Raw genomic sequence first — 23,915 nt, 5'->3', positions numbered from 1 at the left:
ACAAGGTACTATTTAAAACTCTCCCCAAAGTGGGAGCTAGAAAAGCATGTCAGTGCTTGATCCACAGAGTAGGAGTTCACTACATGATTAGGAAAGCTGCCAGAGGTAGTAAATTTAATAAATTTAAGGAAATTAGAAAAAAGGAAAAAGTTTCACACATGCATAAATTCTTGTACTTATTCTTAGTATATTATTCTTATACTAGTTCCTGCTAGATGGGAAGAAATGGAAGCAAAGGATTCACATTCCCAGTAGTCATATGGAGTACCCCTGCTGCTTGTCAATTCAGTAAGATGCTTTTGCAAAACGTGTTTCAAAATGTTTCAGGTAAATGAAAGAAAGTCAAATCTTTTTTCTTTAATTTTTTATTATTTATTTATTTTTTGACAGTCAGAGTGGACAGTGAGAGAGACAGAGAGAAAGGTCTTCCTTTGCCGTTGGTTCACCCTCCAATGGCCGCCGAGGCCGGCACGCTGTGACCGGCGCACCGCGCCAATCCGATGGCAGGAGCCAGGTGCTTCTCCTGGTCTCCCATGGGGTGCAGGGCCCAAGCACTTGGGCCATCCTCCACTACACTCCCTGGCCACAGCAGAGAGCTGGCCTGGAAGAGGGGCAACCGGGACAGAATCTGGCGCCCCGACCGGGACTAGAACCCGGTGTGCCGGCGCCACAAGGCGGAGGATTAGCCTAGTGAGCCACGGCGCCGGCAAGTCTTTTTATCCTATCAAGTAAAAATAAATTCTTCTGATCATCAAATGCATGTAGAAATAACCATTTCCATGAGTGATATTCACTACTAAGGTTGCCTAAAAGAATTCTTCACTTTGGGATATAAATATACAACTAAAGATGTTGAAAGGAGACAAGTAAACCGCTTGAAGTGCACAACCACCAACACTGACATAATGCCCTCCCAAGGGAACAAGAGACTATATATGAGTGAAGAGATGCAGCCACAAACCATCTGAATGTACACTTTAACTGACACCACTTCCAAAGTGATTATCCATATTTTTCAATCAGTTGATTTCAGAATAACAATGTGTGGGGCCGGTACTGAGGCGCAGGACTCCACCTGCAGTGCTGGCATCCATTATGGGTGCTGGTTTCAGTCCCAGTTGCTCCACTTCAATCCAGCTCCCTGGGAAAGCAGCAGAGGACGGCCCAAGTACATGGACCCCTGCACCCATATGGGAGACCTGGAAGAAGCCCCTGGCTACTGACTTCAGCCTGGCCCAGGCCCATCTGTTGCAGCCATTTAGGGAGTGAACCAGTGGATGGAAGATCTCTCTCTGTCTCTCTATCTGTGCCTTTCAAATAAATAAATACTTAAAAAAAAAAAACAAACAATAATCAACATAGTAGATGGAGGCCACAAGTGAAACTCTAAAAATATACATCAGAACAACTGGCAACATTATGTGAAACGTAGGTTTTTCTCCGTTTTCAAATTACTGAAATAAAGCATTTTTGATTGTGACAAAAAAAAAAAAAAAAAGAACCAATTCACTCCCTCAGAATTATGGCTTGAGGGATTAAAATCTAATAAAATATTCATGTAGACCTTTAACCAAACTTTTTCCCCTTATATTAATAAACAGAAGGAAGGAGAAACATTCACACCTAATGGCTCCATGTACACAACACAAAGAATTTTAAATTGCTCACTGACAAAAAATGATAGGAAGAATTTTTTATTTTGTACTTTCATTCTTATTTAAAATTTAAAAACAGGGGGCTGGCGCCGTGGCTCATTTGGTAAATCAATCCTCTACCTGCGGTGCCAACATCCCATATGGGCGCCAGGTTCTGGTCCCAGTAGCTCCTCTTCCAGTCAAGCTCTCTGCTGTGGCCCAGGAAAGCAGTGGAGGATGGCCCAATTGCTTGGATCCCTGCACCCGTATGGGAGACCAGGAGGAAGCACCTGGCTCCTGGCTTCGGATAGGCATAGCTCTGACCATAGCGGCCATTTGGGGGGTGAACCAATGGAAGGAAGACCCTTCACTCTGTCTCTCTCTCACTGCTAACTCTGTCAAATTAAAAAAAATAAAATAAAAGAAATAAAAAAGTTTAAAAACAGGCTTGAGGGGCAGGTGCAGTAGCATGGTGGGTAAAGTTGCCACCTGCAGTACCAGCATCCCATGTGGGCATCGTTTCGAGTGCTGGCTGCTTCACTTCCGATCCAGCTCTCTGCTATGGCTTGGGAAAGCAGTGGAAGATGGCCCAAATCCTTGGGCCCCTGAACCCATGTGGGAGACCTGGAAGAAGTTCCTGGATCCTCCTTTTAAGTCAGCCCAGCTCCAGCCATTGAGGCCATCTAGGGAGTGAAACAGCAGATAGAGGACCTCTCTCTCTTTATGCCACTGTCTCTCTGTAACTCTACCTTTGAAATACACAAATAAAATCTTAAAAACAAAAACAAAACAGGCTTGGGTGTGTGGTCCACCAGTTTAAGCTGCCACCTGGGATGCAGACATGCCATACTAGAGTGCCAGCTCAAGTCCCAGCTATTCTGTTTCCAATCCAGCTTCCTACTGATTGGCCTGGGAATACAGCAGATGACAACTCAAGAACTTGGGTCTCTGCCACTCTCATAGGAGACATGGATAGAGTTCAGGGTTCCTGGCTTCCACCTGGCCCAACCCTGGCTGTTCTGAGTATTTGGGCAGTGAATCAGAAGACAGAAGATATATCCCAAGCCCCAGCCCAATTTTTCAAATAAGTAAGTAAGATTTTTTAAAAAAAATTTAAAAGTATGGGGCTGGTGCAGTGGCATAGTGGGTAAAAGCCACTGCTTGCAGTGCCAGCATCCCACATGGGTGCTGGTTTGAGTCCCAGCTCTCCACTTCCAATCCAGCTCTCTGCTATGGCCTGGGAAAGCAGTAGAAGATGGCCCACGTCCTTGGGCCCCTGCACCCATGTGGGAGACCCAGAGGAAGCTCCTGGCTCCTGGCTTCAGATTAGATAGGCTCAGCTCTGGCCACTGTGGCCAAATGGAAAGTGAACCAGCGGATGGAAGACCTCTGTCTCTCTCTCTGTCTCTCCTCTCTCTGTGTAACTCTGACTTTCAAATAAATAAATCTGTATTTATCTGTAAAACAATAATTAAGAACTCAAAAACTTTGTTTATGTTGGTTACACTTAACAGCACTTACTATACTAAAAACTAAAAGAAAATTCACAACATTAATTCACTTAAAAGTAGCAATAAATATTTCATGAAGAATACTTTTTCCAAAACAAGATTTAGTGAGAAAAAAATGGCAAACTCATTTAAAAGACATGTGGAGAGGCTGGTGTTGTTGTCTAACAGGTTAAACCACACCGCCTGCAACACCAGCAACCCATATGAGCACCCATTCTAGTCCTGGCTGCTCCACTTCTGATCTAGCTCTCTGCTAATGTGCCTGAGAAAGCAGTGGGGGATGGTTCAGGTGTGTGGGTCCCTGCAATCACATAGGAGATGTGGAAGAAGTTCCTGGCTCCTGGCTGAGGTCTAGACCAGGCCTGGTCCATGAAAGCCATCTGGGGAGTAATCCAGCAATTGGAAGATCTCCATCTCTCCCTCTATAACTCTGCCTTAAGAACAACAAAGACAGGTGGAGGGAACAGGCATTCAGCCGAGTGGTAAAGATATCTACATCTGGGGGCCAGTGCTGTGGCGTAGTAGGCTAACCCTCTGCCAGCAATGCCAGCATTCCATATGGTGCCAGTTCAAGTCTTGGCTGCTCATCTTCCAATCCAGCTCTCTGCTTATGGCCTGGGAAAGCAGAGGAAGACGGCCCATGCACTTGGGCCCCGCACCAACAGAGGAATCCTGGAAGAAGCTCCTGGCTCCTGGCTTGGGATAGGGCCAGCTCTTGTTGTTGCAGCCATTTGGGGAGTGAACCAGGGGATGGAAGACCTCTCTGTCTCTCCCCCTCTCTCTCTGTATCCCAAGTAGATAAATAAAATTCTTTATTAAAAAAAAAAAAAAGAATATCCACATTCACACTGGAGTACCTAGGTTCAGTTGCCAGCTCTGGCTCCTGATTCCAGCTTCCCACCAGTGTAGATCCTGAGAGGCAGCTGCAATGGCTGAATTAACTGGGTTCCTGCCTTCCAAAGGGGAGACTTGGCTTGCATTCACCTGCTCCTGGCTCTCACCCTGGCCTAGCCCTAGTGGGCATTTGGAGAGTGAACCAACAGGTGGGAAATGTATGTGTGTGTCTAATAAATACATACATACATACATACATACATAATAAAAGGCAAGTAGATTAGTTTAATTATACATTTGTTTCTTTTGGGTGACTTACAGTCATGTGATGCTTTATGACAGGAACATGAGTCTGAGAAATGCACTGTAACATGGTTCTGTCCTTGTGCAAACACCACAAAATGTACTTACAAAGACCAGGACCATGACAACATCACTGGCCAATATAGTCTTAGGCAACCACTGGTATATGTGCAGTGCCTCTTTAACCAAAACATCGTTATGCAACACATGACTATATATGAAGAAAATCAGGCTTCACACATACACATAGCTGGAAAATGGAGGTTTTTGTAAATCCTTTACAGTAATCATAGATATTTCTCTTTAATACTCCATTAAAAGCCGGCGCCGTGGCTCAATAGGCTAATCCTCCACCTTGCGGCGCCGGCACACCGGGTTCTAGTCCCGGTTGGGGCGCCGGATTCTGTCCCGGTTGCCCCTCTTCCAGGCCAGCTCTCTGCTATGGCCAGGGAGTGCAGTGGAGGATGGCCCAGGTGCTTGGGCCCTGCACCCCATGGGAGACCAGGAAAAGCACCTGGCTCCTGGCTCCTGCCAGGATCAGCGCGGTGCGCCGGCTGCAGCGGCGGCCATTGGAGGGTGAACCAGCGGCAAAGGAAGACCTTTCTCTCTCTGTCTCTCTCTCACTGTCCACTCTGCCTGAAAAAAAAAAAAAAAAAAAAAAAAAAAAAAAAAAAAAAAAAAAAAAAAAAAAAAAAAAAAAAAAAAATACTCCATTAAAATGTGAAAAAATGTGATTTCTTAAAGTTTTTTGCAAAACGGAATTATTAATAAATGTTTCATGCTCTGTTATAAATTAAAACACATTTATCTATGTCATACTTGGACAGGGTCCTCAACAATCATGCATTTTTTTTAAGATTTTTATTTTATTTATTTAAATGTCAGAGTTACACAAAGAGAGAAGCAGTGGCAGAGAGAGAAAGAGGTCTTCTGTCTGCTGGTTCACTCCCCAGTTGGAAGTGAAAAGCTGGAGATCATGATTTTTAACACTGTATACTGGTTACTTAAAATAACAGCTCATTGAGATATGTATGCTCTTTTAAAGGCACACATTATTTTAAAATTACATTAATATCACACCAATCTCATCAATAGTCTCTTCAGATAAAAATTCACAAGTTGTCAAACTTACGGCAGAAGACTAAGTTTTCCAGAGTTCTAATTTTTGTTGACAACTCAAATTTGATCCTTGGTAATAAATACTTTTAACTGATTTCATTGAAGTTTGTTCATTTAAATAATATCTGTTAAATATCCATGTTTGAATATACATGGTTTTTACTTTTTTTTTTTTTTTTTTTGACAGGCAGAGTGGACAGTGAGAGAGAGAGAGAGACAGAGAGAAAGGTCTTCCTTTGCCGTTGGTTCACCCTCCAATGGCCACCGCAGCCGGCGCGCTGCGGCCGGAGCACCGCGCTGATCCGATGGCAGGAGCCAGGTACTTCTCCTGGTCTCCCATGGGGTGCAGGGCCCAAGCACTTGGGCCATCCTCCACTACACTCCCTGGCCACAGCAGAGAGCTGGCCTGGTCTTCCAGGCAACCGGGACAGAATCCGGCACCCCGACTGGGACTAGAACCCGGTGTGCCGGCGCCGCAAGGCGGAGGATTAGCCTAGTGAGCCACGGCGCCAGCCTATGTACATCATTTTTTCCAAGTAAAAATGGTATTCAAAGTTCAGCTTACAACTCATTCACACAACACAAACTTGAGACAGAGAGTTTTCCATATCCTTCCCATTTTGTCAGATTAAAAGGACATATATACAAAGACTGAAATGTAATAAAACCATTCATTTTTCTGGATTCACCAAAATTTTTAAATGAAACTGGCATTGTTCTTGTCATCACAAAGAATGGCAGTGAAGAGCACATGGTAATAATAGTTTGGTACCACTCCCTTCCTGCATGCATCATCATCCACCAGTGCTTTTGCAAATGTGAAAAAAAAAATCTTAGTATGATTATGAAGAGCTTTGACCTACCTAACAGACATCTTGAAAGTGCCTTGGAAAGCCACCAGGAATTCACAGACCATATTTTAAGAACCTCTGATCTAAAATTATTTTCCAAATTGTGGGATCCCTATATGAAAGTGTCAAGCCAATAGGATTCTGGAGCCAATTCTGCTCTCAAAGACAGCAATCAATATGTGGCTCCAACTTTATCTGTTTATGTTGGATTCTCATATAAGACTTCATGCAATAGCTAAAACAGTCTAAAAATCCAATGACATACCTAATTTGAAGACTTCTATAAGGTCTATGTGCTTGAGTAAAATTACACACAGATAACAATACCTTGTCTATCAAATCTCGGTTGACACAATTGGGCAATTGCTGCAGGAAAGCATCCACTATGAGCTTGAGATGAGACCCAGTGCTGGCTTCTTCATCTTCTTGTTCTAATACAAAATAGGTTTTTTAAGTAGGTTAAAAAAAATACACCAAGAATATCTAAAATAAAAACACTCAATTACTCATATAAGTTATTTGGAACTACATCACCTAGAGCTATTTTTATACTCATAAAAACATTAAGCATTATTTAGGATAATTACTCTATAAAGTTTGGGCATCTCTAGAATCATAACCATGTCACTTTCAACTATCAATTACAAAAAAGGCAAACTTTTTGCACTACACACAAAACCTTAAAATGCATGTACTGGGGCCACCACTGGGGCATAGTGGGTAAAACTGCTACTTGCAGTGCTGGCATCCCATATGGGTGCTAGTTCAAGTCCTAGCTTCTCCACTTAGAATGAAGCTCTCTGCTATGGAAAGCAATAGAAGATGGCTCAAGTCCTCAGGCCCCTGCACCCACGTGGGAGACCCAGAAAAGGCTCCTGGCTCCTAAATCCTAATGGGCCCATCTCCAGCCACTGCAGTCATTTGGAGAGTGAACAAACAGATGGAAGACCTCTCTCTCTCTCTCTCTATGTAACTCTCTGACTAACAAATAAATAAATATTTAAAATTAAATATAATAAAATGCATGTACTTTTAGAGTAAATTTTTTTATTTTTATCTGCCTGGTATCCCTTCCTCCAAGTTCTTCAATTAATAGCACTCTCAACTCTTGCCTTTGAAGAACAAAGCCTCCCTGATTTGGTGCCCTTCAATCAAAACAAAACACCATCATCCCTCTGGGCTACATGGGTAAGCATGACACAGAATTAGCCAGCCTCATTATGATATTTCTATGCGTAAGCAGACTGCGGGAAAGTAACTCTTTCCCTCTGATGTCACAAGCTGGTATGAATCAAGCCGGGGTCTGCCTCCAGCCATATCTACAATCTCCACTTCATGACACTGGGAAAAGAGAATCTACAATGGGGAAAAAAACCAAGCCAAAATGCAAAAAAGCAATAATTACAGGAGGTATCCCTCTAAGAAGCCTAACAGTAAATAGTATTTTTCTATTACTACATATGTGACTCAAACATACAGACATAAAATGAACATAAACTAATAAGCTATTTATATTTCTATGCCTCAACCAGTTTAGAATGATTTCAAATGTGTTTATGCTAAGTCTGCAAGGGCTGTGTCATAAAATTAAAATAATCAGGACAATGCAAGTTACCAGAAAAACATAAGATAATCTTTTAAGGTATTTAGAATTAAGATATTTAGAATGTATACTATCACTAAAACTTATATAATACTCATATTGGAAATGTACTGTTTTGTTTTAAATCAAATTCCAAAAAATTAATAGTCTGAAAACAACAGAAAAAGATAGTTTAAAAAACACAGAATTGGAAAGATCTCTATTTTAGGGAATAAATAGCTGTGTAAAACTAATCAAAAATAAAATTGTGAAATAATCCTTTACCTTGTTCATCAAGAAGTTTCTTTGTAAGATCCTCGGCTTCATCTCCACCTTCTAATTCTAAAGTGTCATCATTAATTTCTAGATTCTCCAACTCAAGTTCCAAATCATCAGGACTTGAGACCTCCTTATTATCCTTAGATTCTTTTGCCTCTGTTTAAAAAGAACAAGTGTATCTGAATTAAACAGTCTTAGTGAAAGTTTCCTTCAAAAAATAGGTAACAAAATCTACCCCACTTAGAACCTACGCATAAATCTGGCAACAAAGTGGAATATCCAGATTTTATAAAATACATTATGCTCACTGAGAACAAAGACCATATAACCTCTTTGATTCTGTCCGACACCTGTTCACTGAAGAGATAGAAGGATGGATATATGGAGAAATACATGGCATGAGAAACTTCCAAAGATGAAGAAGAAAACACTGAGTAGATAAAGTGGGTATAGACTGAAAAGGGCTTCAAACTCAATTATGAGTTCAGACTTCCTGCTATGTGCATTATGACTTTGGCTGGGTTGTGAACAGGAGGTTAACATTTAAATTGATTGATATAAAAATTAACTTAGCAGTAATATATACAGTAAATGAGAAAGAACAGATATAAAGAGACCAATCAAGAAAATATCCTTATAATTCAGCAGTATGGATTAAAAGATATCATGAAATGGTATCTCACAAAGGAAAATGATAATTGATAAAAGGCTAAATAGGAAGGCTGAAAAACGAAAGAGAAACTAAACTTTGGTTCAACAAGATTGGTAAAATGTTGATTGTTGAAGCCAGGTGATAGGTAAATGCACATTCACTACACTAGCCTTTTGTTTAAAAATATTCATAAGTAAAATACAAAAAGCAAATTTAAAAATCTGAGCTCAAAAATTTAGGCTAAAATTATTTCTCAGCTTCATTTTTAATATTCTTTAATTTCCTAATTTCTACACTGAAAGGAAAAATGTCTGATACTTGATGTTATACCAAATTTGGGAAAATGAAAGCTCTAACTAGTATGGACTAATACTGTTATCTCTAAATTAAGATAGCCTGCTATTTTGCAATCCATTCATCTTTTGATTCAAGTAACATTTCTACAATATGCTTGATATTACTCTAAACACCAAGGATACAAAGACCAAAAAATCCTGCCTATGTGAAGCATGTCATTTATTTACTCCTTAAAGTTCCTTGATACCTAACTATCAAAGAAAAAAAATTTGCTGGGGCTGGTGTTGTGATGCAGGGGGTTAGGGCACAGCCCGCAACACCAGTTCAAATCCTGGCTACTCTGCTTCCAATCCACCTTCCTGTTGCCTCTGAGAAGTCAGCAGCGAATGGTTCAAGTACAAAGGCCTCTGCCACTGATATGGGAGACCTGAATGGAGCTCCAGGCTCCTAGCCTCAGCCTGGCCCAGCCTAGTCATTATGGCCATGTAAAGAATGAACATCTGGGATGGCAACTCTTTCTCTGTCATTCTGCCTTTCAAATAAATAAAAGAGACCTTTGAAAATAAATAAAATTTGCTGATTAATCACTATATATTCAAAACGATGCTGAGCTACTGGCTATTCAGAGAGAGTCTAGCATGTGGTCCTTATTATCCAGAAATTCATAATATTTCTGAGGAAGTTAAACTCAAATGCATGAGGGAGTCAAAGGGATTATGAATGCGGGAGGTTGTAGGCAGAAAACAGAACAATGTATGAAGGCCACAAGGCAAGAAGACTGGTTCCAAAGAAAGAAAAACAGAAAATAAAGGGTAATGTGTAATAGGTACAGCTGTAGTGGCAGACATAAGACAAACTATGCAAAGTCCTAGGAACAATGTTAATAATTTTAAATTCAATTCCAAGTAAATGTAAAGCCACAAAGGTTTCTTAAGTAGGAGAGTAAAATTAATCTTTAAGAACGTGGAGAAGTTGGGCGTAGCTGGTAAAACGCTGCCTGCAATGCCCACATCCCATACAGGTGCCAGTTCAAGTACTGGCTGCTCCACTTCCAATCAGTTCCTTGATAATGGTCTAGGAAAAGCAGTGGAAGACGGCCCCAGTGTGTGAGCCCCTGCTATCCATGTGAGAGACAGGGAAGAAGCTCCTGGCTTTGGTCTGACCCAAATCTGACCCTTGCAGCCATCTGAGGAGTGAACTAGTAGACAGAAGATCTTTCTCTCTCTGTTAACTCTTTCAAATATATAAACAAATTTTAAAACAAAACAAACGAAAAACATATAGAAGGAAACAAGAGCAAATACAGGGTGACCAGGTAGGAGGTATTACAGTACCACAGGTTCAGAAAGGATGGTAACTTAGAATGATAGCAGTAAAAACAAGACAAATCTGAAGAAGCATGGTATAAGTGGCATTCAGCACCTTTTACTTTATTAATTATCTCAAAGTTTGTGATTTCCATAAAATAATTTCCTTACAGCTGGCTAAAATCTAGCCTAGAAAGAGCATTTGATAATGAATACTAATGCTTTCCCTATCTTACCAAGATCTTACATGACTTCATTATATTATAAAAAAAGACTTCTTTTAAATCACATTAACTAGGGCAGGTGATGTGGCAGAGCAGGTTGTCACTTGGTATGTCCGCATCCCGTATCGGAGTGCCACTTCAAGTCCTGGCTGCTCCACTTCTGGTCTACTTCCCTGCTAATGCAGCTGGGCAGATAGTGGATTACGGCCCAAGCATTTGGGTCCCTGCCACCCACGTGGGAGCTCCAGATGGAGTTCCAAGCCTGCAGTGGTTATTGTGGCCGTTTGGGGAATGAACCAGTGGGTGGAAGATCTCCCTTTGTCTCTCCCATTCTGTCATTTTGCTAACTTAATAAATTTTCATTTCATAACATTTCATTTCATAACATTAAATTTTATAAACATTTCAAAAATATTCATACTAACTTAAGTGTACCAGCACCGGTAAAAGCATGTCAAGATCACGCTTTAATATTCATAAACTGGTAACTTTTTTGTTTTTACAAAAACTAAAGTTCATTTTTGTAGGATTTAATGTAAATTTTTTTCTCTAGACTTACCTTTGGAATCCTCTTTGTTGGAATCTTTATTTTGACAACTTTTTTCATTGTCTTTAAACAAGATAGCTGGAACAAAAGCTTTCAAATCAATGAGATTCTCATAAAAATTCCGAGCATCTTCATCTTCCCATATACCACCTTCCAAGTCATATTCTCCAGGTTTACCAGGTGTAAATATATCAATTCCAGGTCCATGCTCTTCAAAAAAATAAAGCCACAGGTAATTAACACCATTTCAGGTACAGCATACTAAATATGACATGAGAAGATGCTTTATAATTTCAGTTTTATAGCTATTCAATCTTAAATGTTTAAACTGACAGGGTTTTTTTCAATCGACAAGCACTTGGGCTGTACCTGTAACCTTCTTTAACATCAATTCACAAACTGTGCATTAAGTGAAGCCCTAAAACAGAACAGACCAGGGCCAGTGGCACGGCTCAATAGGCTAATCCTCCGCCTTGCAGTGCCGGCACCCGGGTTCTAGTCCCGGTCGGGGCGCTGGATTCTGTCCCGGTTGCCCCTCTTCCAGGCCAGCTCTGCTGTGGCCAGGGAGTGCAGTAGAGGATGGCCCAAGTGCTAGGGACCTGCACCCCATGGGAGACCAGGAGAAGCACCTGGCTCCTGCCTTCGCATCAGTGCGGTGCACGGGCCGCGGTGGCCATTGGAGAGTGAACCAACGGCAAAGGAAGACCTTTCTCTCTGTCTCTCTCTCTCTCTCCCTGTCCATTCTGCCTGTAAAAAAAAAAAAAAAAAAAAAAAACAGAAGACAGCAAACGATCGATGAAGACATTCTTAAATTTGTTTTAAGTAACTAATATGATATTAAGGAGCCAAATGATAATATTGAGTCTACCTTCATGAAACTTAAAACTAAACTAAAAATGGATAAATATGGCTTTTCATAAACCATCCAGTTTAAAGTCCCACTTCCCCCACAAAGCTTGGTAATACTCAAGCTGCTATTCCACTTATATATACCACTTACACCTTCATAAATACACTACAAACCCTTAATTAAGAAGCATCTTGGGGCTGGTGCTGTGGCACAGTGATCAAAGCTGCCGCCTGCAGTACCGGCATCCCATATGGGCACCAGATCAAGTCCTGGCTGCTCCACTTCCGATCCAGCTCTCTGCTATTGCCTGGGAAAGCAGAGGAAGATGGCCCAAGTCCTTGGGCCCCTGTACCCATGTGGGAGACTGGGAGGAAGCGCCTGGCTCCTGGCTTCGGATCGTTGCAGCTCAAGCTGTTGCAGCCAATTAGGGAGTGAAACAGTGGATGAAGGCCTCTCTCTCTCTGCCTCTCCTTCTCTCTGTGTAACTCTGATTTTCAAATACATAAATAAATCTTTAAAAAAAAAAAAAAAGCATCTCTCCTTTGAATAAGCATTGTTACATAGTAGTTTTCTGTAAATATTCGTCTACTGATAATCAACTAGAAAAGAAGGGAAGAAAGATGAAGAAAAATGGGGGCCCGAGTTGTGGCATAGTAAATAAGGCTGCCACCTGCAAAGCCAGCATTATATATGAGAGCTGGTTCATGCCTCAGCTACTCCATTTCTGATCCAGCTCCCTGCTAACGGCCTAGGAAAAGTAGTGGAAGATGACCCAAGTGTTTGGTCCCCAGTACCCATGTGGGAGACCCAGATGAAGCTCCTGGCTTCAGCCTGGCACAGCCCTGACCGCTGTGGCCATCTGGAGAGTGAACTAATAAATCTTTAAAAAAAAAAAAAAAAGATGAAGAAAAACTTCATAGAAAATGCCTATAATAAAAAAAACTATATATGGATTCCAAGTTTTCTTGTGTGTGTGGCTTAACAATAATCCTTTAAATTCCACTTTTCCACAAACTTGTTCTTTGTGTAAAAAAAAGTCTGAACTGGTGCCTATCAAACTGTTAACAGTTACCTTGGACAATAGAAGGTATCTAACAGGAGACTTTCACCTTAAACACGCTGAATATCTAGAAATAACCAATGAGCTGTGGGACAACCTAACAGAGTTACAAATGAGTCCCCATAGGAGAGGAGGCAAAGAGGGAAACAAAATACATCTTTTTAAATATATTTTATTTCTTAATAAAATTTTAAAATACGATTTTCCAAATCTGATATATACAAATCAAGGAAGTTCAACAAATCCCAACCCAAGAAATATAAAACACACATCATAATAAAGTGTCTTCAAATCAGTGTAACAAAATCTTTTTCTAGCACCCACAGAAAAAAATGTTCTTAAACAAACAAAAAGAAAGTAACAGTGATAGCAGCTTTCTCCAAAAAAATCAAGCTAAAAGACAAAGGAGCAACATTTTTCAAGTACTGAAAGGAAAAGAACTCTCATCCTATTCCACTTGATGAAACAGCTTTTGGAAACAATGGACAATATCTAAAAATACTTAAAAGCCATTTAACATTAGAAGAAAAATTAGTTCAAATTTAAATATGACTAAATCATATTCAAAAAGACAATCAAGAAGTAAACCAACAATACAAAAGGATGATAAGCTTATTAAGATTTTCTTTCTAAAGTATCACACAGGGACCAGCTTTGTGGCAGCAGCATCCCATGAGTCCTGGTTGCTCTGCTTCTGATCCAGCTCACTGCTAATGTGCCTGGGAAGACAGCAAAGGTGACCTAAGTATTTTGGTTCCCGCCATGCATTTGTGAGACCAGGATAGTGTTTTGCACTCCTAACTTCGGCCTGGCCAAGACTTGGCTGTTCCAACCATTTGGGGAATAAACCAGCAGATGGAAGGTATCTTTCTCTCTTTCACTCTGTCGTTCTTTCAAATAAGTAAATAAATCTTTTTTAAAAAATTATAATAAATAGGGGCCAGCACTGTGGTGTAGCTGGTAAAACCACTGCCTGCAGTGCCAGCATCCCATATGGGCGCCGGTTCTAATCCTGGCTGCTCCTCTTCCTATCCAGCTCTCTGCTATGGCCTGGGAAAGCAGCAGAAGATGGCCAAGTCCTTGGGCCCCTGCACCCATGTGGGAGACCTGGAAGAAGCTCCTGGCTCCTGGCTTCAGATCGGCGCAGCTCTGGCCATTGTGGCCAACTGGGGAGTGCACCATCAGATGGAAGACCTCTCTCTCTCTCCCTCTCCCTCTGCCTCTCATTCTCACTCTGTGTAACTCTTTCAAATAAATAAATAAATATTTTTTTTTAATTACAATAGAAGCCGGTGCCATGGCTCACTTGGTTAATCCTCCGCCTGCAGTGCCAGCCGTAGCAGCCATTTGGGGGGTGAACCAATGGAAGGAAGACTTTCTCTCTGTCTCTCTCTCTCACTATATCTCTACTTGTCAAATTAAAAAAAAAAAAATTTACAATAAATAGATCAAGAAAGGTCTAAGCAGCTTGCCAGAGGCAACATAAATTCTATGCTAAAACTTCAACATTTTAAAAACTCGAGATACTGATATTTGGCATACAAAAATTAGCAGAAATAAGTATTTAAAACTAACTAAATAAATAAGAAAAGGAGCCAGGGAGGTGGTATGGAGGGTTAAGCAACTACATGCAGTGCTAGCATCCCATATGGGTGGCCATTTGGGGAGTGAACCAGGGTACAGATGTCTCTCTGTAACTCTGCCTTTCAAATAAATAAATAAATCTTAAAAAAAAAAAGCTTCACTGTAGAACCACTAAATATTTCTTTTAAAAAAATGGTCCCTGTTGGATATAATCTAAAGACACCAATTACACAAGAACTTAAAGGAATTAACCATAACATCAACTGCACCAATTATCATTCTCTTATTAGAGTCTTTTCCTTTCAGGGATGCATTTTAAGTAGTTTTTTAAGGTTATTAATACCATTCTTTAATTTAAAAAACTTCTAAACCATTCTCGAAACTTTTATTCTCAATAATACACACGTGACAAGCTTACAAGTAAGTGGCAGTGCACATTTAAACGTTGCAGGGTTTGTTTTGAAGAATATCTCACCTTCTGGTGTTGGTTTGTCCTGAGGAAGATCTGGCATATTTTCATCCAAAAGATCTGCTAAGGACTGCGAATTTGCCAGCAGTTTCTGATAAGACATAGCGAATTCTTCATACTGTTTATGTCTGTCTTCACTTAGCTCTCCTTTAGAATGAAGAATACGCCTAAAAACAAATGATTAAATAATCTCATAATCTTAAAAAAGTACACTTGTGTCCCATAGAATTTGATTTTATCACAAAAATTTAACATATTCTTTACCAATTGACGTTCATTACCTAATATTTTAAAAATAATTTGAAAAGTAAAATAAATAACAAAATCACATAGGCAATTAAATTTCAACACTGGTTCCTCAAATAAAATTAGAAATGCCTACAGAAATATACTAACAGTATACTACTGAATAATTTTAATTTTTTAATATTTATTTAATAATTTTTAAATTAGTATTGTTTGTCATAATCCCTTTGAAGACAGCTAACTAAAAGTATTTAATGCAACTAGACAAATTTTTTTTGTTTGACAGGCAGAGTGGACAGTGAGAGAGACAGAGAGAAAGATCTTCCTCTGCCGTTGGTTCACCCTCCAATGGCCGCCGCGGCCATTGGAGCACCGTGCTGATCCGATGGCAGAAGCCAGGTACTTATCCTGGTCTCCCATAGGGTGCAGGGCCCAAGTACTTGGGCCATCCTCCACTGCACTCCCTGGCCACACAGAGAGCTGGCCTGGAAGAGGGGCAACCGGGACAGAATCCGGCACCCTGACCGGGACTAGAACCCGGTGTGCCGGCGCCGCAAGGTGGAGGATTAGCCTAGTGAGCCGCAGCGCCAGCCTGACAAATTACTTTTTCAAAAGCACCAAATTATAGAAAGAATCAGATATTCTTAAACCTTCAAGATGATGAGTCAGAAATACCGAATTTAACTATACACCACTAAGCAAATTAGTATTTTCCTACTGCCATCCCCTCTACAAACATAACACAGTTACAATGTCTAAAACAACCACACAAGTCATTTTTTAAAAATAACAGGTTTTGAACAAGTTCAAAAACAAGATAATCAGTCATCTTCAAACTCCCATAATGACTTAAGACTATCTTTTTTTTTTCTAAAGAGTTATTTATTTATTTGAAAGTCAGAGTTACAAAGAGAAGAGAGGTAGTGAAAGAGAGGTCTTCCATCCACTGGTTCACTCCCCAATTGGCTGCAACGGCCGGAGCTGCACTGATCCGAAGCCAGGAGCCAGGAGCCTCCTCCAGGTCTTCCCATGTGGGTGCAGGGGCCCAAGGACTTGGGCCATCTTCTACTGCTTTCCCTGGCCATAGCAAAGAGCTGCATCATAACTGGAGCAGCCAGGACTTAAAACAGCTACCGGAGGTGGCTTTACTCACTATGCCACAGCATCAGCCCCAAGATTTGAAAAAGCCCTTATCTTCCATTTATCAACTCTCCATCAACCAAATAGGAACTGGCTGTTTATCCATATAACAAACATTAACTGAACAAACTACTACCTCAAGGCCAGGCTACCTGGAAACACAGGAATACCACTCTCCCACTTTGCAACTGTATACCAGTAAGTCACTGATTATCACAATGCAAAACTATTAGAAAATACCAAAATATGTAAGTCAAATAAAAGTATAAATGGTTGTATAAATGGTTGAGACTTCTGCAACTAGACACAATTTTTCCCACATTCAATATTTATGTGGAAGTGTAATATCTGATATTTATAAACCACAATGCAAATTATAATGGTTTCAAAAAAATCAAAGTAAAAAAATAAAGTCACTTTCAAAAGTAATACTTAAAGGTTTTTATTCCTTGTCCTTTGAATGTTCTTGCAAATAATGAAGTAAATGAGGGATTTTGTGTGATATGGTTTACCTTCTTCAAAGTTACAAAAAATAAAGTGGGAAAATTAGCCTGTATTTACTCTCCAGTTAGTTGGAGCAATTTCCCAAAATCCTTGTAGCCTAGACCCACCCAACTGGTACAGCAAATTAGAGAAGGAACAAGGGATGTCAGGAAAAAAAAAAAGAGTTTAAAAAAAGAAAGAATTCCTCAGTGAATAATTACATCTTAATGGACAGAACAATGATCAAAAGTCAAGTCTCAGATTGTTACTGAGATTTTTATTATTTTTAAGTTCTAAAATAATGTTGCCCCTTGTCATTAGAATTTTGAAATCTCTTAGAACCATTATTATCCCTTTTAACAAAATCTGCTTCCTGAGTAAACTCCAGTTTTTTAATCAATTAACATTTGTCCTAATAACACACTGAAGATACTTAAAAGTAAAGCAGCTACTTTTTTTTTTATAAATTTATTTTTAATTTCATTTTCCACAAACTGTTTTTTTTTTTTTTTTTTTTTTTTGACAGGTAGAGTGGACAGTGAGAGAGAGAGACAGAGAGAAGGGTCTTCCTTTGCCGTTGGTTCACCCTCCAACGGCCGCCATGGCCAGTGTGCTGCGGCCGGCGCACCGCACTGATCCGATGGCAGGAGCCAGGTACTTATCCTGGTCTCCCATGGGGTGCAGGGCCCAAGCACTTGGGCCATCCTCTACTGCACTCCCTGGCCACAGCAGAGAGCTGGCCTGGAAGAGGGGCAACCGGGAAAGAATCCGGCGCCCCGACCGGGACTAGAACCTGGTGTGCCGGCGCCGCTAGGCGGAGGATTAGCCTAGTGAACCACGGCGCCAGCCTAAAGCAGCTACTTTTGAGAATTTATTTGAATCATTCAATTTAATCTTACTGATATTTTTAAAAGAACTTCTAAAATGACTTTATTAAAATGATTTTTTAGAAAAACAAAACTATTTGAAAGGCAAGAAGACAGACAGGTCTCTTTCATCCACTGATTGACTCCCCAAATGTCCACAACAACTTGAGCTAGGAGCAGGGCTGGGATTCAAATCCAGGCACTCTGATATGGGATGTAGGCCTCCCAACTAGGGTCTTAACCACTAGGCCAAACTCCTGTCCCGAGGACTTCTGATATATATATGCAGAAGCAAAGTGATCAGAACAGAAAATATACAGTCAAGGGCCGGCACAGCAGCTGCTTGCCCCAACAGCATCCCATATTGGAGCACCACCTGTTCATGTCCCAGCCATCCAGCTTCCTGCTAATGGGAAAGGAGCAGAAGATGGCCCAAGTACTTGGGATCCTACCACCCTGGACAGAGTTCCTGGCTCCTGGCTTCAGCCTGGCCCAAACCTGGCTGTTCTGTCTACTTGGGAAGTGAACCAGCAGATGGAAGACACCTCCCTTTTTCCCTCGCTCGCTCTCTCTCAGTCACTCTGTCCCTCAAATATATAACAGGGCCGGCGCCGCGGCTCACTAGGCTAATCCTCCGCCTAGCGGCGCCGGCACACCGGGTTCTAGTCCCGGTCGGGGCTCCGGATTCTGTCCCGGTTGCCCCTCTTCCAGGCCAGCCCTCTGCTGTGGCCAGGGAGTGCAGTGGAGGATGGCCCAAGTCCTTGGGCCCTGCACCCCATGGGAGACCAGGAAAAGCACCTGGCTCCTGGCTCCTGCCATGGGATCAGCGCGGTACGCCGGCCGCAGCGCGCCGGCTGCGGCGGCCATTGGAGGGTGAACCAACGGCAAAAAGGAAGACCTTTCTCTCTGTCTCTCTCTCTCACTGTCCACTCTGCCTGTCAAAAAAAAAAAATATATATATATATATATAACAGGGGCCAGTGCTGTGGCACAGATTAATCCACTGCCTGTTGATTCGCCATCCCATATTGGAGTAACAATTCAAGTCTCAGCTGCTCTGCTTCCAATCCAGCACAATCTATGTGGGAGACCTGGATAAAGCTCCTGGCTTTGTCCTGACCCAGCCACAGCTCTTGTGGCCATTAGAGAACTGAACCAGCAAAGCCATCTTTTTCTCTCTCCATCTGTCACTCTTTCAAATAAATAAAACACATCTTTAAAAAAAATGTTGTCCTCCAGCCATCAACCTCATTTTTAATTATTTGCCTGGGATTTTGTGTTGCATCAATTAAAAGTAATTCCATGATGGTTCACTGTGTCTGCATTCCATTTCCTCTCCAGTCCTATCAGAACCAAATTGAAATTTGAAAAAGTTTCCTTGTCCTCTCCCACATCTCAATCCCATGATCAAATTCTTTAACAGCATTAATTCACCTTACTGCTTATATGTACTTATTCACTATTCAATGAGATCTGTACTCAGGAAAAAAATTTAAAAATTGCCATTGGTTTGTTTTCTAACTGTAATATTTGGTAAATTCTTGGTACACAGGATAAAACAAATAGAATTAATTATTAGAGACACTTTATGTAGTCACATATCTTTTCCTCGATCATTTATTAACATACATTAACTGAATATCTAAATCCATAGCATGTAAGACTTGGCCGGCGCCGCAGCTCAATAGGCTAATCCTCCACCTAGCGGCGCCGGCACACCAGGTTCTAGTCCCGGTCGGGGTGCTGGATTCTTTCCCGGTTGCCCCTCTTCCAGGCCAGCTCTCTGCTGTGGCCCGGGAGTGCAGTGGAGGATGGCCCAAGTGCTAGGGCCCTGCACCCCATGGGAGACCAGGAGAAGCACCTGGCTCCTGCCTTCAGATCAGTGCCGGTGCGCTGGCCGCAGTGCACCAGCCGTGGTGGCCATTGGAGGGTGAACCAACGGCAAAAAAGGAAGACCTTTCTCTGTCTCTCTCTCTCTCACTATCCACTCTGCCTGTCAAAAAACAAAACAAAAAACAAAAAAACAAAACTCTAAGACTTAAAGCAGGGAAATAATCCATCATAGGTGTTTGAACAGTCATAAATCCTAGAATTATTTAGAAATTCTCATTAAAATCAAGGGAAGGGCCAGTGCTGTGGAACAGTGGGTTAAGCCACCATCTACAGTGCTGGCATCCCATATGGGCGCCAGTTTGACTTCCTGCTAATGCACCTAGGAAAGCATCAGAGGATGGCTCAAGTCCTTGGCCTCCTGCACCCATGTGGGAGACCAGGAAGAAGCTTCTGGCTCCTGGCTTTGGCCTAGTCCAGCCCTGGCTGTTTTGGCACTAGAGAACCAGAGAATAGAAGGTGTGTCTCTCTGTCTCCCCTCTCTCTTCTCTAACTCTTTGAATTAAATAAATAAATCTTGAAAAAAAATTCAAGTGAAACATTTTCTGTATATACTATATATTTTTTTCTAACTATGAAGTTCATACAAAAAGACAAAATTTTTTTTAGAAAACTTGGATGAGGGAACTAACAACAAACTTGACCACAGAGCATCCCTTCTTTATGTCACTGTTAAAAAAAAGCCACACCTCACCAAGATTTCTTTTAAAAATTTCAAGGCAATGTGTTACTAAAATCACAAGCAAAATCAAGCTGAAGAGATGATTTACCACATATCATTTTAATTACCATCTTTTTAGAAATACATCTATTACATAAAGTTGAACTGAAACTTTTTTTTTTTTTTTTTGGACAGGCAGAGTTAGACAGAGAGAGAGAGACAGAGAGAAAGGTCTTCCTTTTTTGCTGGTTTATTCCCCCAAGTGGCCGCTACAGCGGGTGCGCTGCGCCAATCTGAAGCCAGGAGCCAGGTGCTTCCTCCTGGTCTACGCAGGTGCAGGGCCCAAGCACTTGGGCCATCCTCCACGGCCTTCCCAGGCCACAGAAGAGAGCTGGACTGGAAGAGGAGCAACTGGGACAGAATATGGCGCCCAGACCGGGACTAGAACCTGGGGTGCCAGCGCTGCAGGCAGAGGATTAGCCTAGTGAGCCGCGGCGCCAGCCCTGAAACCATTCTTTTAGGAATCAGAAGTCCAGATTTTTTTGATAAGCGTTCAAGTAGTAAATATTTTAGTATTTGCAAACCATACAGTCTTTGCCAAAACTACTCAACCCTGCTAACAGAATACAAAAGCAGCCAGAGAAAATACAAAAACAAATGAGTATGACCATGTTACAATAAATATTTATGGACACTGAAATTTAAACTTCATGTAATTCTTATGCTTCACCAAATACTCTATTTTTGTTTTTCAGCCATTTAAAATGATAAAAAATCATTCTTAGCTCACGGGTTATAGAAAAATTAGTCATATACTAAATCTGGTCCCCAGGTCATAATGTGGCAATCCCTGTCATACCTGAAGTTAACTAAATTAGTGTAACCAAAAACTAGTTCATTCCCTCTCTTTATATCACTGCACCATAGGGAGGTGCTAGTACCTTTTCACAGATGTGAAAAACACTGAAAACAAAATCAATTACAAGTGTTTTTCATTATAATAAAAATATAAAAAGTAGCCTTCCTTAAACCAACATGAGACATTACTGTCTGGGAGCATCCCCAAGGCACACTAATCCTTGATTTGTGGAGTGTTATTTTTTAATTTTGTTTGTTAACTAACTTTTACTTGAAAGTCAGAGACAGATGGACACAGAGAGGTTCCATCCACTGGTCCACTACCCAAATGCCTGCAATGGCCCAGGACCGGACTAGAATCAAAGTCAGAAGCCAGGAACTTGATTTAGGTCTCCCAATTGTTTGAGTGAACACTGCTGGCTCTCAAGATCTGCATTAGCAGATGGCTGGAGTCAGGACCCACAGGTACTGAACCTAGGTATTTTTAATACTGGGCTCCAACAACTTAACCAGCATAATAATGCAAAGCTGAATACCTGCGCCTGTATAGTGTTTCTTAGGTTACCAATTTAATATTGTAAAACTGACAGAAAATATCAAACAGAACTTTTGTGACTCATGCACTGTATCTCCAATACCAGGACGACGCACAGAGTGGATGGAGCAAGCTTCTATTCCAACTTCCTGCTCCAAAAATCCATTTAATATACAGTCTTCCGATAGAGGACATATCAGATATTAAACTGGTTAAGAACAGATACTACACTTGATCTTAGCCAAAAGGCCAAGAAGAGATCACACTGTTTAAGAAAATGATGAATGCCTCACAAAAATGCCTCACAAAATCCTAGTATTTAGAGACATAATTGTATTTTTAGAGTTTCCTTTTCCATTTTTATTTTTACTGTGACATTTCTGCCACATCTTTCACTTTGTACAGTTTACTTAGTTGCTTTGTGTTCTTAAAAAATGAATTTTGGGAGTTGGTGCTGTGGGGTAACAGGTTAAGCCCTCAGCTCTGGGGCCGGTATCCCATATGGGCTCCGGTTTGACTCAAGGCTGCTCTACTTCCGATACAGCTCCCTGCTAATGGCCTGGGAAAGCAGAAGATGGCCCAAATGCTTGGGCCCCTGCACCCACATGGGAGGCCAAGAAAAGTTTCCTGGCTCCTGGCTCTGGATCAGCTCAGCTCCGGCTCTTAATGGCCATATGGAAAGTGAACCAGCAGATGGAAGATCTCTTAGTCACTATCTCTCCCTCTCTCTCTCTAACTCTGTATTTCAAATAAAATAAATAAATCTTTTAAAAAGATAATGAATTCATAAGACAAGCAATTAAAATTTAATATACAAATTTTTGAAACATGATAAAAAATTATCTTGAAAAGTCTTTAAGATTAAATACATAGGGGCCGGCACTGTGGCACAGTGGGTTAATCCTCAGCCTGCAGCGCCAGTATCCCATATGGGCATCGGTTCTAGTCCTGGCTGCTCCACTTCCATTCCAGCTCTCTGCTGTGGCCTGGAAAAGCAGAAGATGGAGATGGCCCAAGTGCTTGGGCCCCTGCACCTGCATGGGAGATGAGGAGGAAGCACCTGGCTCCTGGCTCCTGGCTTCGGATCAGCACAGCTCCGGCTGTTGCAGTCACTTGGGGGGTGAACCAACAGAGGGAAGGCCTTTCTCTTCCTCTCACTGTTTATTCTATCTACCTCTATAATAAATAAAATAAAGCTTTAAAAAAAGATTAAATATAAAACATATCAACAGTATATTAACAATAAGTAACATCTAAACACAATGTGCCAAATACATCTAAGTGCTTTTATACATGAGTTCACTACATCACTCATATTAACCTCAGAGGCAGAGTGCTACTGTTATTCCCACTTATACACGGGAAAAGCTGAAGGAAAGGCATGAGGTAACTTTTCTAAGATAACAGGATAAACTGATGACAAGTTTAAGATCTGAACCCGGCTAATGCCGTGACTCATTTGGCTAATCCTCCGCCTGTGGCGCCAGCACCTCGGGTTCTAGTCCCAGCTGGGGTGCCGGGTACTGGTCCTGGTTGCTCCTCTTCCAGTCCAGTTCTCTGCTGTGGCCTGGGAGGGCAGCGAAGTGCTTGGGTCCCTGCACCAGCATGGGAGACCAGAAGGAAACACCTGGCTCCTGGCTTCGGATCGGCGCAGCGCTGGCCGTGGCGGCCACTGGGGGAGTGAACCAACAGAAGGAAGACCTTTCTGTCTCTCTCTCACTGTCTATAACTCTCTGTCTCTCTCACTAACTCTGCCTGTCAAAAAAATAAATAAATAAAATAAAAAGTAAAAAAAGATCTGAACCCAAGTAGTCTCACTCCACAGTCAATGCTCTAAACCAGCAGACTATGCTGACCTCCAAACTAGAATTAACTAGAATTATCCACTTCAGAGTAAAATTATAATGTTTTTCAAATGCATACATCAAAGGCAAGCCTTCCTAGATCAAGGTGCTTATGTTATTATGTTCCTTTCCCGTTTGGATTTGACATGGTACTTTTGGCTAATACGAGTACTAGACACTTTTTTATAAACTAGATCCTAAATGTATATAATTATTGGTACCATGTAAAAATGAAAGGTATAGTATGAACAAAAAGAAAAGAACTGCAATCTGTCACTGGCTATCCATG

General features: G+C 41.3%; 1 protein-coding gene and 1 non-coding gene across 6 annotated transcripts in view; both read right to left on the bottom strand.

Moving 5' to 3' along the window:
• UPF2 (UPF2 regulator of nonsense mediated mRNA decay) overlaps positions 1–23,915 on the bottom strand; it is a 133,350-nt gene that overhangs the window by 88,568 nt on the left and 20,867 nt on the right. For all 5 annotated transcript variants that reach the window (XM_008268086.5, XM_008268084.5, XM_089311761.1 and 2 more), the window contains exons 4-7: positions 15,110–15,270; positions 11,153–11,350; positions 8,120–8,269; positions 6,580–6,683 (exon numbers count right to left, since the gene is read on the bottom strand). In XM_008268086.5, coding sequence (XP_008266308.1) covers positions 6,580–6,683; positions 8,120–8,269; positions 11,153–11,350; positions 15,110–15,270 — 613 coding nt within the window. The remainder of the gene's footprint in view (positions 1–6,579; positions 6,684–8,119; positions 8,270–11,152; positions 11,351–15,109; positions 15,271–23,915) is intronic.
• Positions 21,861–22,043, bottom strand: LOC127483640 (U2 spliceosomal RNA). Its single transcript, XR_007910078.3, has one exon. It is a non-coding gene; the product is annotated as a U2 spliceosomal RNA (small nuclear RNA).

Source organism: Oryctolagus cuniculus, chromosome 13 (assembly GCF_051225735.1).
Source record: "Oryctolagus cuniculus isolate XC-2025 breed Fujian yellow rabbit chromosome 13, ASM5122573v1, whole genome shotgun sequence".
NCBI classification, from domain to species: Eukaryota; Metazoa; Chordata; class Mammalia; order Lagomorpha; family Leporidae; genus Oryctolagus; species Oryctolagus cuniculus.
This window is presented reverse-complemented; position numbering and strand designations above follow the sequence as displayed.